At 46.6% G+C, this 15335-nt stretch overlaps 1 protein-coding gene across 1 annotated transcript in view; it reads right to left on the reverse strand.

Moving 5' to 3' along the window:
• Nucleotides 1-15335, reverse strand: part of SH2B2 (SH2B adaptor protein 2) — a 29418-nt gene continuing 14083 nt past the window's right edge. Inside the window, exons 4-8 of the mRNA XM_056865179.1 lie at nt 11967-12061; nt 9753-9938; nt 8611-8804; nt 4249-4420; nt 1-319 (exon numbers count right to left, since the gene is read on the reverse strand). Coding sequence (XP_056721157.1) covers nt 3-319; nt 4249-4420; nt 8611-8804; nt 9753-9938; nt 11967-12061 — 964 coding nt within the window. The 3' untranslated portion in view covers nt 1-2. The remainder of the gene's footprint in view (nt 320-4248; nt 4421-8610; nt 8805-9752; nt 9939-11966; nt 12062-15335) is intronic.

The following is a 15335-nucleotide window of genomic DNA, read 5'->3' on the forward strand; positions in this document are numbered from 1 at the left end:
AATCAGTAAAACGAATATTGGTTCTCCACCGCTCTGGTTCTGTTGCGCGAGCCCTCGCTTTCGTGGTAATCCTCAGCGCCGACGGTGGAGGAGTCAAACAGGCGCTCGGTGCTGTTGCTGCGGCTGCGGGCGCTGAGGGTCCCTTCCGCTCGATGGTAGAGTGAATGGCTGGCAGAGGAGGAAGAGGAGGAGGCTGTGCCCTCCGAAGGGGAGGCAGGCTGGAAAGTGCCCGGCACGAAGCTGGAGAAGTAGTGTTGAGACTGGAGATCGTTTCTGCAACTGGGCTGCTGGGAAGCCACGACTGGGGAAGGGCTGACCTCTGGAAGGGAGGAAAAGAACACTCTGGGAATGGGCAGACATGGCAGAGTTATGAAGATACCGGCCTTTTCTGTCAGCGGTTTTTCAACTGTTGCGGTCTTTGGTTTTAACTGCAGTATTATTATTTTTTTTATAAGTTGCCTTTGGAGAGCTGTTTGCTCGAGAAGCAGCACAGAAATGGGGATTAAAAAAGAACAATCTAATGAAGATGGTAAACTATGCAGGGGAAGCGACCTGTCTCACTCTGCAAACTGCCAGTGTAGTATAATTATAATTACAACTTATTCTTGTTATGTTGATTACAGCTTTATGTCGATTACAGCTTTATGTCGATTACAGCTTTATGTCGATTACAGCTTTATGTCAATTACAGCTTTAAGAAATGTGCTAGGCTTTAAGGCACAAGATCCTTCTTTCGTTTTTGCTGCAACAGGCTGACCTGCTGGAATTTGTTTTTGTGATCTTCATTATATTCCTCCTGATGGAGTGAGTTGCCAATCCTCTGCTTGCCTGTTTGGTGTGTAGCTAGAACAACTAATGGCCAATCAGGCCCCATGGATGGCTGAAGAAGCCAGATATGGGAGAGGGGAGTGAGAGAGGAAAACCCATTACACCCTCAGCCCCAGTTAGCTTCCAGTTCCAATTCAAGGTGCTGGTTTAAACCTAGAAAGCCCTTAGTGGCCTGGGGCCTTCATACCTGCATGGCCACCTCCCCCAGTTTCACCCCCACCATGCCCCCTCCAGGGCTTCTGGCAGGTGCCTGGCACCCCAGATTGCTCATTGATCTTCTGCAAGGGCCTTCTTGGTTGTGGCTCCTGCCCTTTGGAACCAGCTCCCAGATGAGGCCTGCGGGATCTTCCTGCATCCCGCAGGGCATGTAAGGCCGCTCTATTCCATGGGGCCTTTGGTTACATTTTGTGGCACTGCTCCACTGCCTGTACCTGGTAACTGTTGATTGGCATACTCTCAAGAAATTCGTTTATTTATACTTATTGATGTTGCATGAATCTTTTATTGTTACTGTATTTGGCTAGCTGGTGCTATTTTAATGTTCAGATGTGTTTTATTGATTGTTTATTGTGAAATGCCTTACTGGAAGCCAGTCCAAGACCGTACAGGAAAGGACGCGCTATAAAAATGTAATAAATAAATAAACTGTGCCTTCAGTAGGGCAAGCTGAAAACCCCTTCTTGGGAAATTTTGGACGTCTCAGAGTCTGTCTTGTGTGTAGGCAGAATAAAACAGTGAACGTTTATAAATCCTAAATTTATGTTGTTGGGAGTTGTCCCCTCACCAAGTGATCCCAATTCACAAAGAACTCTTTCAATATGCAACTACTGCGGCTAGAACTCTGTACGCCTTATGTTGGAAAGACTCTAAGATACCTACAATGAACGAATGGATTTACAAACTACTTGATTTTGCTTTGAAGGCAAAACTAACCTGCTTGATGAAAAAACAACCATTAGACGACTTTAAGCGCAAATGGCAACCACTATATGATAAACAGGCTTCAACAATGAATCTTGCTAATTATATTTAATATACCAACTTGTCATATATATTCTAATGCTGATCTAAATAGTACTAGCATTTAATAAAATTACTGACAGTATTAGTAGAAAAGATATTAACAGCTGATTAAGTTAGGTTTATAAAAGAACATGTTGTATACTCTATTAGATACTAAAGGGTGTATCTAAAATCAAACTAATTTATGAGACATGTTTAAAATGTATCAGAAAAGCTTGGACACAAAAATCTTATTGCTATTTTCCCTTCCCTACCCCCTTTTTATTTCTGCACCCTTAAAAACTTTCACTAAAATATTCTTAAAACAACAACAGTGAAGGTTTGAAGACAGGATTTTTCGACTACCATCTGTAAGCATGAACTCTTTCTCAGGAGACTTTGGATGTTTCAAAGTCAGTCTTTAGCGATAAAACATCCTAGCAGAGTGAATACTTTCGGAAGAGACTACCGTGTTCTTTGTAAATATAACTATAAGCCCCTTCATTGAATATCCTTATTTCTCCTATCCCTGGTAGTGAATAAGAGTTATTGGGGGGTTTTAATCCTGTTTTCCTGATGTCTCGTATGAAATAACTGCATTTAGAAGCTCGCTTAGGTTCGGTCTTTCAGTAGAGCTTTGGGGTAGAGACAACTCCGGTCGAACTACACAGCACGATACCTCTTTTTAAATGGCATTTAAAACCCCTAACTTTACACACATCCTTCACCATTTCTGAGTGGACACAGAAGTCATGCTTTCTATAGGCAGCTTCCAGATACCATGACCCCTGTGGCAAATATGGCAATAGGCCACCAATAGCACACAATGAAAAACTACCAGCACCCAGTGGTACAGGAAATGTGCAGCCCCTCTGGATCACCCTACTAATTTATTTTATTTAGAACATGCATATGTCACCTCTCCACAGACTTGATCAAACCACGGCATTGCTAACATTAACCATCTCACTGTACATACCCATGCAGCAATTGTGCTCTGTGCCGTGGGGTCTTTTGGCTGTCCTGTGTCTAACCTGGGTGGGTTCTAACACTGGATCAGACCCTCACTTTTTTCACTTGCCACCTTTCTGCTCTGGAATGACTTCCCAGAAGAGGTGAGGCGAACCGACACCTTACTCCGTAACAAGTTAGCTGAATTTATGCCCAACTCGAGACTGATCCGGGAACTCCAGCTGGTACAGAATGCTGCAGCGAGGGTCCTTACCGGGACCCTGATGACAGTGCACATTCAGCCAGTGCTCCGTCAACTGCACCGGCTCCAGGTGGAGTATCAGATCATGTTCAAGGTGCTGGTCTTAACCTTTAAAGCCTTACACGGTCTGGGACTATCGTATCTATGGGACCGTCTCTCCTGGTACGCCCCCCGGAGAGTTTTACACTCTCCTAACAACAACCTACTGGTAGTCCCCAGCCCAAAGAGCATCTGGCTGTCCTCAACTAGGTCCGGGGCTTTTTCCAGTGAGAGCTGGGCCCTGCGGGACCTTAAGGAATTCCACAGGGCCTGTAAGATGGAGATTTTACGCCAAGCCAATGGTCGACGGCAGCAACAGTTTACCCACAGAGCTGGCCTCCCTACCCCCTCTGTGCTGTTATCCACATTAATTTGGGGGCCCTGGCTGTCCCTCCAGGCCCATCGTGGCCCTATGCTCTAGAGCAGAGGTTCCCAGACTGTGCTCCACAGAGCACGTGGTGCTACGCGAAACATCTCCTAGTGCTCCGTGAAGAGATTGGAAAGAAAAATACTACTGTCATTTGGTTTAGTGTATAGGTGCTAGGTGAAAATTAGTGCTCCATGACGAATTTCTCTCCTGAAAAGTGCTCCACGGCTCAAAAAGTTTGGGAACCGCTGCTCTAGAGATTTATTGTATTTATTTTATTTTATCACTCTTATAACCCACTCTATCCCAACAAGCCGGGCTCAGGGTGGTTCACATAATCCACAAAATACAATAAAACTATAAAATCACATAAAAGAGTAAATTTAAAAAGCCCTAATCAGATTAAAATCACACTTACTTAGCATAAAATTGTGACATATCGCCACAGTACAGCCTGCAGGCAGTTCAACCAGTATATAGCCTGTACTGGAATAGTGTTTGGCATCGGCGGAGTAAAGGTAGGGAGGCCAGATGAGCGACCCTTGTTTAATTATTTAATTGGTTAACAATTAGGAACCGGTTTTGAACTTTTAAGATCTATTTATTGTATATGGTCTTATATTGTTGTGTGTTTTAATGGTGTTAGCTGCCCTGAGCCCGGTCATGGCTGGGATAGAGGGCAGGATATCAATGGCAATAAATAAACAAATGCATTCCTAACAGTTCTCTCTTTGTGCCCCTTAAGGATTCCAAGATTCCCAAACCAGGTCAAAGTAAAAAGGACGAGCATATAACTTACCAGGCAAGGAGGCTGAGGCTACCACATAGCTGCGGAGTGTGATGTCAGCGGAACCGCCCGACTCCAGAGGGATGGGGTGCATGTGAAAATGCCTTAGCATGTCAAAGATGGTCTGGAACCAGAGGTGTTGCACGTGGCACTGGCCGTTCTCATTCAAGGATAGTCGCAGATGCTGCAAATGATGAAACAGCGAGGGATCGGATTAACTTGTTTCTTATACCCAAAAGAATATATGCACACCTACTGTTCCTTAGCTGCCTCAAAGGGGAAGGAGCAGAGACAAGGTAATGGGAAGCCAGAGAGAAGAGGAATGAATGAATTTTATTTGCGGCCAAAGACCAATAAATACACACTATATGTAGCAATCATACAGCATTTCAGATAAAATGCGATATAAAAACGTATAAAAATTAAAATCAGATTACCGCACAATAATTTAACAATTATCTCTTTCCCAGAGAGCAGAGACAAGGTAATGGGAAGCCAGAGAGAAGAGGAAGAATCTCTTCCTGTCATCTCTCCCACCCACCCCAACTGTATTGATCAAATCGACAGGCTGTTACCTTGTAGATCAATAACTTCAGGTGTAGCTGCAGTAACTATATACTATAACCTTTTAAACACCTTTTTTTAGGGCAGCTGATGTTAATTCACATTTATTTTCCGACAATCCTGAATACATGTTCTCAAATCCCATTCTCTAAATAATGAGTCCCCAGTTTAAGTATCTACTTGGAACATTGCCTTGGGAATTGAAGACATTCCAGCCTGTTGCCTGTATTGATTTTTTTTTTTTTTTTGGCAAAGTTACCTAACTGTTATCCTTAGGTGGGTGAGAAGGACACTGAGTATGACAAAGCCATTCAGCCAGTTCCAGAAGCCCTGAATATGTCACTGGAGTCGCTACATATCCCTGATTAGGTGTCGGAATGAATACTTGTTAGCCTAAAAGACTCCCAGAGGTCTTTTTAAAATAATTGGCAATTGTCTGATAAATACAGCTCAGTAAAGTTATGATGAACTACTGCTACAATGTACTAGCTTTCATTTTTTTAAAGTCTCTATCCCTTTTTGTTGTGAAGTAATCAGGGGAAATAAGTAGCCCACATATTTCCCCTTAAAACTCTACAAGGAAAAAAGCTAGATCCTTAACTTTAAAAAAAGCAGTCCCGAGTTATTATGCTTTTGCAAGAGAGCATTATACCATTATTACATTGTAGAGATCTGCCAATTAACTTTCTTTTTTAAAAGCCTGGAAAAAGTCTTCTGGTGGGGAGGAGGATGGCGGCGGCTGAGGAAAAGAAAACGACACCAATGTAGCCAGGAACTGCAAAAAACATGTTACCTTTCCATCCACACAGTTTCTAAAGGCACTTTTACTGCTATCCAATATCTTTGAACTGGAAATACCAATGACTGAATCCCGGACCTTCCATATGCATTCTATTTCTTCTACCATCAAGTCCTGGTACCTTTCCCAAATACTATTAATACAGGAAAAGGCACTGACACAGAGCAACTCTTCAGAGTTGCTATTTTAAATTTAAAATATCACCAATACTTTTTAAAAGACAGAATTCCAGATGGTTCCAACAGAAAAGGATGGAAGAAACAGAGCCTGTGACAATCCTCTATAATGTCATGCTCCTGGCATACTGATGCCGAAGAGATGGTTTATAACTTTATTTATTAACTGATCTATTGGTGTTGCATCATTGAAGAGATAGCCACAACATGTGGAAGAAAAAGCTCAAGGATTGATTCCATGGCAGTAGAATTATTGTGCATTGTTACTTTGGATGTATTTCAGCCAGTATATCTAGGTAGTTATAATGTTGGTACATAATTAAATCCCTTAGAAGAAGAAGAGTTGGTTTTTATATGCCGACTTTCTTTACCACTTAAGGGAGACTCAAACCGACTTACAATAGCCTTCCCTTCCCCTCCCCACAACAGACACCCTGTGAGGTAGGTGGGGCTGAGAGGGCTCTTGTAACTTGCCCAAGGTCACCCAGTTGGCTTCTTGTGTAGGAGTAGGGAAACAAATCCAGTTCACCAGATTAGCCTGTAGCGCTCATATGGAGGAGTGGGGAATCAAACCCGGTTCTCCACCGCTCCAAACCACCTCTCTTAACCACTACACCACGTTGGCTCGCATGCTTTTGTATGTTGGGGTTTGATTGCAGTGTGTGGCATGGCTACTATTTTTTTTCTTGACCCGGCATACAGATGCCAGCATTGTCCCTGTGCCACGCATACTCAGAGCTCACCCTGCCAACTACCCCAACTACTCCAGGATCAGAGGAGCATGCCTATTATATTAGGTGGCATGGAACACAGGCAGGACAATGCTGCTTGTCTTGTTTGTGGGCTTCCTAGAGGCACCTGGTTGGCCACTATGTGAGCAGACTGATGGACTTGAAGGGTCTTGGTCTGATCCAGAAGGGCTTTTCTTATGTTCTTATGTACCCCAATAGCACGGCAGAGAATCAAACACCTCCAAGATCAGTTATAGCATTTCCCATGTTTCCCCTCCACTGACACTGCAGACGGAGCAGGCGAGCCAGTGAATTCTGGCTGCTTTCCTCTTCCTGGCAAGCGAGAAGGTTCCTGTGCCAGGCAGCAGGCAATTAACAAGCCTAAGTGGTGATCGCGGCTTTAGTGGGTGGCTCCTGAGCCTTCGATTGTTGACGATTATGCCTCCATTCGAGGCCCACGGCCAGATTTCAGCGGGTTCGGCTGACCAAGAGCTTTTAGTCCTCTCCCAACTCCACTGATTTGCCAGGCAACCTAAAGCCACCACCGGCAATGCAGCCCAACACAGAAGCTAAGGGGAGGCATGCAGAGGAGAGGCAATAGTTAACGCATTATTTATTTATTCACTATATATATATATGCCCATCTTTTTAGAGAGCTAGCGTGGTGTAGTGGTTAAGAGCGGTGGTTTGGAGCTGTGGACTCTGATCTGGAGAACCGGGTTTGATTCCCCACTCCTCCACATGAGCGGCGGAGGCTAACCTGGTGAACTGGGTTTGTTTCCCCACTCCTACACATGAAGCCAGCTGGGTGACCTTGGGCTGGCTCTCTCTGCCCCACCTACCTCACAGGGGGTCTTTTGTGGGGTGGGGAGGGAAGGTGATTGCAAGTCGGTTTGATTCTGCCTTATGTGGTAGAGAAAGTCAGTATATAAAAACCAGCTCTTCTTCTCCTCCTCCTCCTCCTCCTCCTCCTCATCTCAGGATACGAGGCAGGTAACAGTAGTTAAAGAGAAACCTGATTTAACAAGAAGCCTCCAGAACCAATTTCGTTCTCCAGAATGCAGCTATCCTAGACTACCATCTCCAATTCTTGAGGCGGAATAAGGCACAACTTAGGGAAGGCGGAAAAGCCATAGTTTGCCGCTACGTGAACAGGTGAGGATCGCTCACTGAAGTCCTCCTGGTTAAGAATGGCAGTCTTTAACCTGGAGAACTGGGTATGATTCCCCACTCCTCCATATGAGCGGTGGACTCTAATCTGGTGAACTGGGTTGGTTTCCCCAGTCCGCCACATAAAGCCTGCTGGGTGACCTTGGGCTAGTCACAGTTCTCTCAGAACTCTTTCAGCCCCACCTTCCTCACAAGGTGTCTGCTGTGGGAGGGGAAGGGAAGGCAACTGTAAGCCACTTTGAGACTCCTTAAAGGTAGAGAAAAGCAGGGTATAAAAACCCAACTCTTCTTCATATGCTGACAAACTAGTGTGCTGATAAACCATAGTTTGCTGTTATGTCACAACCATGTGTGAAATGGCTTGCGGTGGTCCGGAACATAACTGAAATGTTCCAGTTATACACTTCTGAGGTGAAGATAGCCAATGTGCATATCTCCTTTGTAACTGCAACCTTGAATGAGTAATCTTGGCTGAAGAAGCTGCTTGTTACAAAACAGTTGTTATGTTCAGGACCGCCGTTGATATAATCATTTATGATGGGTACTTGCTTTAGCAATAGTAACCTTGTTCGGGTCTGTTAATTTTTGAAGTTAATTTTTGATGTTCCTTGGGGCCATCTATGCTGAACTTTAAGAGAAACATCACCCATTCCATTCCTGTGATTTCTGCTAAAATAAATAAATTTATCCATTATATTTTCATTCTGCCCTTCCTCCAAGGAACTACAAGTGTATGTGATGATTTCTTTCCCTTCCCCATGTTATCCTCACAACCACTGCCCTGTGAGGTAGGTTAGTTGGAGCGTGTGTGACTGGCCCAAGCTTAACCCCAGAGCTTCCTCACAAACCGAGGATTTGAGCCTGGGTCTCCCAGGTCTTAGTTTGACAGCCCGAACCGCTACCCCACACTCGTTCATCACTGAGAAACGCTTGCCTTGGCTTTCCCCTGGAAGTTGAACGTCAGTACATATTCGCCTGGTCGCGTTTCACTCTGCCGAATGACAAACAGCCCGTGGCTTCTGGCTCCACCAAACAGCACCAACTGAGCAGCTTTGACCCGCGACAAAGTTCCGTGGAACCAAGGAAAGTCTGAGAGGTTGATCTCTGCTTCCGTCTCACTTTCCTCCCCTGTTGAGTTTGGAAAGAGGGCAGAGACATGTTTGATTTTTAATTTTTAGCACTTCTGCTTACCAGCAGTTTTAAATTATTTTCATTTGTGTTTCAAATGCATTTTATCGTGTTTCCACTGTAAACCCCCTTGAGTTCCTGTAAGATAGAAAGGTGGCTAATAAATGTTTCGATTAATTGATTGAAACATTTATTAGTCTCCTTTCTACCTTTCAGGAACGCAAGGGCAGGGTGTTTCTTCATGAAATTACAATACCCGGTAAAGCACCCATTCTTTCCCCTTTATTCCACTCTTTATGCTTGTGGACCGACAGGTCATGAGCAGAACAAATTTAGTACATTCCATAATACATAAATACCCAAACACATAAAAATATAATATCTAAATAGTACAGTTAAAAGGTAAAGGTCCCCTGTGCAAGCACCGGGTCATTCCTGACCCATGGGGTGATGTCACATCCCGACTTTTCCAAGGCAGACTTTTGTTTGCAGGGTGGTTTGCCAATGCCTTCCCCAGTCATCTTCCCTTTACCCCCAGCAAGCTGGGTCCTCATTTGACCGACCTCAGAAGGAGGGAAGGCTAAGTCAACCTCGAGCCGGCTACCTGAAACCGACTTCCGTCGGGATCGAACTCAGGTCGTGAGCAGAGCTTTTGACTGCAGTACTGCAGCTTAACACTCTGCGCCACGGGGCTCCTGTACAGTTAAAAAGAGGTATCATTAAAAACCACAGATAAATTTTTTGCTACGGCGAGCGTTACATTCGGATCAGTATCAGCCAATAACTTTGCAACTATATCTTGTTTTGGGGCAGGTCTCCACCTCTGAATGTGCATTGTGATCCATTTGTCTCTGGCAAGATCATGCTTTTTACAATCTACAAAAAAATGCCAGACAGTGTCCAAGCTCCCCGATCCACAATTGCAAAGTCGCTTGGAAAAGGGAATACCTGGTAAATGATTGCCAGTAGCCGATGACTCCAGTGTCTGCAAGAAGTTCTCCAGCAGTACGTGGGCTCGGTGTTCACCTAAGCAGTCTCTGATCCTACTGTGAGGCGCTGTGACAACGGTGGCGGCATTGGGCGTGGCGTCTGGAGCAGCAGACCCAGCACATGTCTCCTGAAATCGGGGCACATCTGGAAAGAATCCCACTATTAAGACTCCCAATGGACTCCACTCTCACAATGGAGCCAGTGGTTAAGAGGGGTGGTTTGGAGCGGTGGACTCTACTCTGGAGAACTTGGTTTGATTCCCCACTCCTCCACATGAGCGGCGGACGCTAATCTGGTGAACTGGGTTGGTTTCTTCACTCCTCCACATGCAGCCTTGCTGGGTGACCTCGGGCTAGTCACAGTTCCCTCCAAACTCTCTCAGCCCCACCTACCTCCCAGGGTGTCTGCTATGGGGAGAGGAAGGGAAGGCAATTGCAAGTCGGGAGAATGGGGGCCCCCACACTCTCTTCTTGCCTGCTCAGAAGGGTGACTGTTGTGGGGATGGGAAGGGAAGGTGATTGTAAGCCGGTTTGCTTCTCCCGTAAGTGGTAGAGAAAGTCGGCATACAAAAACCAACTCTTCTTCTGCAAAGCAACCCACACATCACGGTTGCCCATGGGGTGTATACTGCATTTTCGTCCACCCTTCTTCCAAGAATCTCAAGATGGCGTACATGGTTCTACCTTCCTTTCATTTCATCCTCACACCAATCCTGTGAGCTGAGTTGAGAGGCTGTTTGTATGACTATCAAAAATGGCGGTATTGATGGCTCTATCAAACAGAATAGACATTTATTTATATGCTTAATTTATACCCTGCCTTTCTCCCCAATGGGGACTCAAAACGACTTATATCTCCTCTCCTCCATTTTAGCCTCACAACAATCCTGTGAGGTAGGTGAATTAAAATCAAACGAATCCAAAGACGGCACAACAATCCCATCATATGGGCCAGGCAAACAGGCAAGCAGCCCCTCAGGTCGATCTTATATACGCAGAGGAGTAGGGAGAGAGTAGGGAGGCCAGCAGTTGTAATATCAGTGGCCGGACCCAGGGCCAAAAAAGCCCTGGCTCTCACCAAGGACAGTCGCATATTCTTAGGGCCAAGGACCACCAGCAAATTATTAGCCGATGATCTTAATGCTCCTTTGGGGGGGTATACCAGAAGAGACGATCCCATATATAAACGTTATGTTTATATTGCTGTAAGGATTGAGAAAAGCAAAACTAACATGGTTTTATGGGATCTAATTTCACAGCTCTGCCTTACTCTGAGTCAGATCTCTGGTATACTCAGGTCGGTATTGCCTGCTGACTGGCAGCAGCTTTCCCGGGTCTCAAGCAGAGGACGGTCACACATCACCTACTACCATAACCTTTTAATATGAGATGCTAGGGATTGCTGGGGCTTTCTGCATGCAAAGCAGATACTCTCCTACTGAGCCACAGTCCCTTCCTCTAAATGAAACTTAAGTCAGTGATGCATATCCCCACCCCTTCCCTCCACTGATTTAAAATTTCACTTTCATTTAAAATCAGCTTCCCTCTGCGTGGGACCATTTCACAAAGGCTCGTCAGCAGCAAACGTTACGCACATTCTGTGTGTGTGTGTTAAGGGCTGTCAAGTCGCTTCTGACTCATGGCGACCCTATGAATCAGCGTCCTCCAAAATGTCCTATCTTTGACAGCCTTGTTCAGGTCTTGCAAATTGAGGGCCGTGGCTTCCTTTATTGAGTCAATCCATCTCTTGTTGGGTCTTCCTCTTTTCCTGCTGCCCTTCCTCTTTTCCTGCTGCCCTTTTCCTAGCATGACTGTCTTTTCCAATGACTCTTGCCTTCCCATAATGTGACCAAAATATGATAGCCTCAGTTTAGTCATTTTAGCTTCTAGGATCAGTTCAGGCTTAATTTGATCTATAACCCACGATTTGTTTTTTTTGGCAGTCCACGGTATCCGTAACACTCTCCTCCAACACCACATACACTGCAAACCCCAAATTCTCAGTGATAGGACCACCACTGGTTAATATTTAAAATAAAAATCCTTAATACCTCCCCCCCCCAAAAAAATGAATCCCTCTCATTTACTATGGGCAGAGCTTTGCCTCTGCTGAAAAAGGCACAGCACCCAAAAGAAACTGACATGCCTTCCGATCATTTGAGGCAGCCCTTACCATCAGCCAGAAATTCACAGCTACAAGATGAGACCCTGCTAGGTAGGCAGGCACCCTGGGTGCAGGAGGCGAGTTCGATGTCATCACCACTATCCCTGAAAAGCAGAAAAGAACAGATGTGAGATATTGCATCATTTCATCATAACTACCACCACCATCATCTTCATCTCCGGGTGGCAGGTGAAACTGAGAGAGGGTGACTGGCCCAAGGTCACCCGAAAAACTTTATTTCATAGATTTATTATCTGAACCTGAGCCTCCTCGGTCCAAGACAACATGCTCAGAGGCTTAGTAAGGGCAGCTAGTCTAGCACAGTGGCACTGAAGCAATTTCTTTTGGTAAGTTCAAAGGAAACAGTTTCAGCCTTCAAAGTATACTCTGACTCAGGGGGGGAAAGCCAAGCCTCGGCCTTTGGAGATTCTGAAAACTGAGGAAGGGGCCGTCAGATTGGCCAGCAAGCCAGCTAGCTGCTTATAGTACAAATACCGGCTGATATTTTTATACCTCATCGCTCAGATGGTTTCCTAATTATGCCGCGGTAATGGACTTTACGTTGAAGAGATTCTTTTTTAAACTGTGTTTTAACTCTGACTTATTTTTATTATCTTGTTAAGATACCAAGCGGTCTACATATAGTGGAAAGGCCGGACAGAGCATTTTAAAATAAATATTTTGTGTGGGTGCCAGGCAATGTTGCCAGCTGGCCGGCTCTCCGTGGGCATGATCAAGTTTCTCTCCTTCTGGCTAATTCCCAGATGACCGGTTGTTTTTTCCCCTCTTATAGCAGAGAGCATAAGAGAAAGGCTATTTGTTTAAAATTATTATTTTTTATTGATTGATTGATTCTTTCATTATCAGAAAGCTTTGGATGACTTTGGACAAGTTTGGAGACCCGATCTCACCCAACATTATCAGTATATGAGGGGGGAAAGGGGGAAGGGGGTCTACACGGGCTTTCAAAAGATTTTGCCCCTGCTCAGCCTTTCCTGCCAGCTTTCCTCTCAGATTTGTGCCAAGTATACAGCGAGCTGGGCCTGCGTGCGTGGGCCCTCAAGCCAAACCCCACCTCTGGGCAGACCCTATATGTGCCTTATAAGAGTTGGCAGCCCTACCATCAAGAAGACACAATGCACTTTGAGAGGCATACCGTTTCTGACATGGCAAAGGATTCTGAGACACACCTGTGAGACTGTGTGAAACAGCCACGTGGGGCAGAAATGTGTTTTGGGTCAGCCTTCCCAGGTGTAAGCCCTGCTACTACAGGGCTGCATCATCTTAATCACTAGGGTTGCCAGGTCCCTCTTTGCTACTGGTGGGAGGTTTTTGGGGCAGAGCCTGAGGGGGGGGGGTTGGGGACTTCAATGCCATAGAGTCCAATGGCCAAAGTGGCCATTTCCTCCAGGTGATCTCTATCGGCTGGAGATCAGTTGTAATAGCAGGAGGTCTCCAGCTAGTACCTGGAGGTCAGCAACCTTAGCAGCGACTGTTATCTATACAGCAGCGCCAACCTACTATGTGTTACTAGACTGAATTTCATGAGCAAAAGATATCAGGATCTTGACCACGAGGTTTACAAACCTAGATTTTGACAGGAGGGAGACAAACAAGAGGTGGGGTTGTAAGGGTACGGGAAGTGCAGGGGAACAGATGGAGGTGGAGAGGTGGGAGAGTGACGAAGCTGGGCCAGAAGAAGGGAAGGAGTAGAAAAGGGAAGGAGGTGGAATTTTTCCTCCCCCATAAACCCTCCTTTTGTTCATACATAACCCCCCTTGCAATCAGGAATGGTAGTCCCCCAGGAATTCGGCACATTGTTTACTTGTATGCAAAGATCAGCTCTTTCAGGCCTGATTTAAACACGATGCCAGTAGCGGTCTCTCTTGTGGGACTCTGCACTCCCACAACGTCTAATTTAAACTGGGCCGCTACCTATGCAAAGCAGCGGCATAGCATGATTTAAGTAAGACACCATGCGAGGGCAGAGTCCCAAGGGAAAGCGCTTTCGCCTCGCCAAGCATCCTGTTTAAATCAAGCCTGAGCAAGGGGCTAAAACGAAAAATACAGAAAAGGAGCCGCGAAAGCCTCAGTTACCATTTCGGGCAGTGGAGGCGGAAATTAGAAAGGAGGGGAATTTGGGGGGAACATCTCTGCCAGCTGCACACAATCCAAGCTGAGCTTCTGTTTCTATTCTTTACAAGTATTTAAGCCTGGGTGTGGCCAGAGGCACCAGGACAGAAACCCAAGGGATCTTGGTGCTTAAAAAGGTAAAGGTCCCCTGTGCAAGCACCGGGTCATTCCTGACCCATGGGGCAACATCACATCCCGCCGTTTACTAGGCAGACTTTGTTCACGGGGTGGTTTGCCAGTGCCTTCCTCAGTCGTCTTCCCTTTACCCCCAGCAAGCTGGGTACTCGTTTTACCGACCTCGGAAGGATGGAAGGCTGAGTCAACCTTGAGCCGGCTACCTGGAACCGACTTCTGTCGGGACAGAACTCAGGTTGTGAGCAGAGCTTGGACTGCAGTACTGCAGCTTACCACTCTGCACCACGGGGCTCTTGGTGCTTAGCCCACAGTTTGTCACTAGGGTTGCCAGGTCCCTCTTCACCACTGGTGGGAGGTTTTAGGGGCAGAGCCTGAGGAGGGCGGGGTTTGGAGAGGGGAGGGACTTCAATGCCAAACAGTCCTACTGCCAAAGTGGCCATTTCCTCCAAGTGAACTGATCTCTGTCGGCTGGAGATCAGTTGTAATAGCAGGAGATCTCCAGCTAGTACCTGGAGGTTGGCAACCCTATCTGTCACCTGTGGCCCTGAATGAGCTGGCCCAGGGGCTCCAGGAACAAACTAACATGTATATTGTATTACAGGTAGAGTACCGTATATACTCGGGTATAAGCCGACCCGAGTATAAGCCGACCCCCCAAATTTGAGGCCAGAAAAGGGAATTTCTTATTGACCCGCGTATAAGCCGAGGGTCAATAAGAAATTCCCTTTACCGGCAATGCTGCGCTCTAAAATGGCGGCCGCCATTTTAGAGCGCAGGGATGATCTCGCCCCTGCCCCAGGTCGCCCTCCCGCCGGCCTCCCGACCCACCCCAACCCACCCCGACCCCAGTGCCATCCAAGGGGGGGAGGGGGAAGAGCCCCTGAACCCCCTACTTACCCGGAGACGCGGCGAATCGGCGGCGTGGCCTTCCTGGGCCGGCAGGAGGCCTTTCCAGGCCCCTGCCGGCCGGAGGAAGGCGCTTGGGCGCGTGGGTGGCGGCGGTGCAGCCGGCAGGGGCCTCCTGCCGGCCCAGGAAGGTCCCTGCCGGCAGAAGAAAGGCGCCCAGGCGCCTGGGCGGCGGCGGAGCAGCCGGCAGAGACCTCCTGCCGG

This window comes from Euleptes europaea, chromosome 19, assembly GCF_029931775.1.
Source record: "Euleptes europaea isolate rEulEur1 chromosome 19, rEulEur1.hap1, whole genome shotgun sequence".
In the NCBI taxonomy this organism is placed as follows: Eukaryota; Metazoa; Chordata; class Lepidosauria; order Squamata; family Sphaerodactylidae; genus Euleptes; species Euleptes europaea.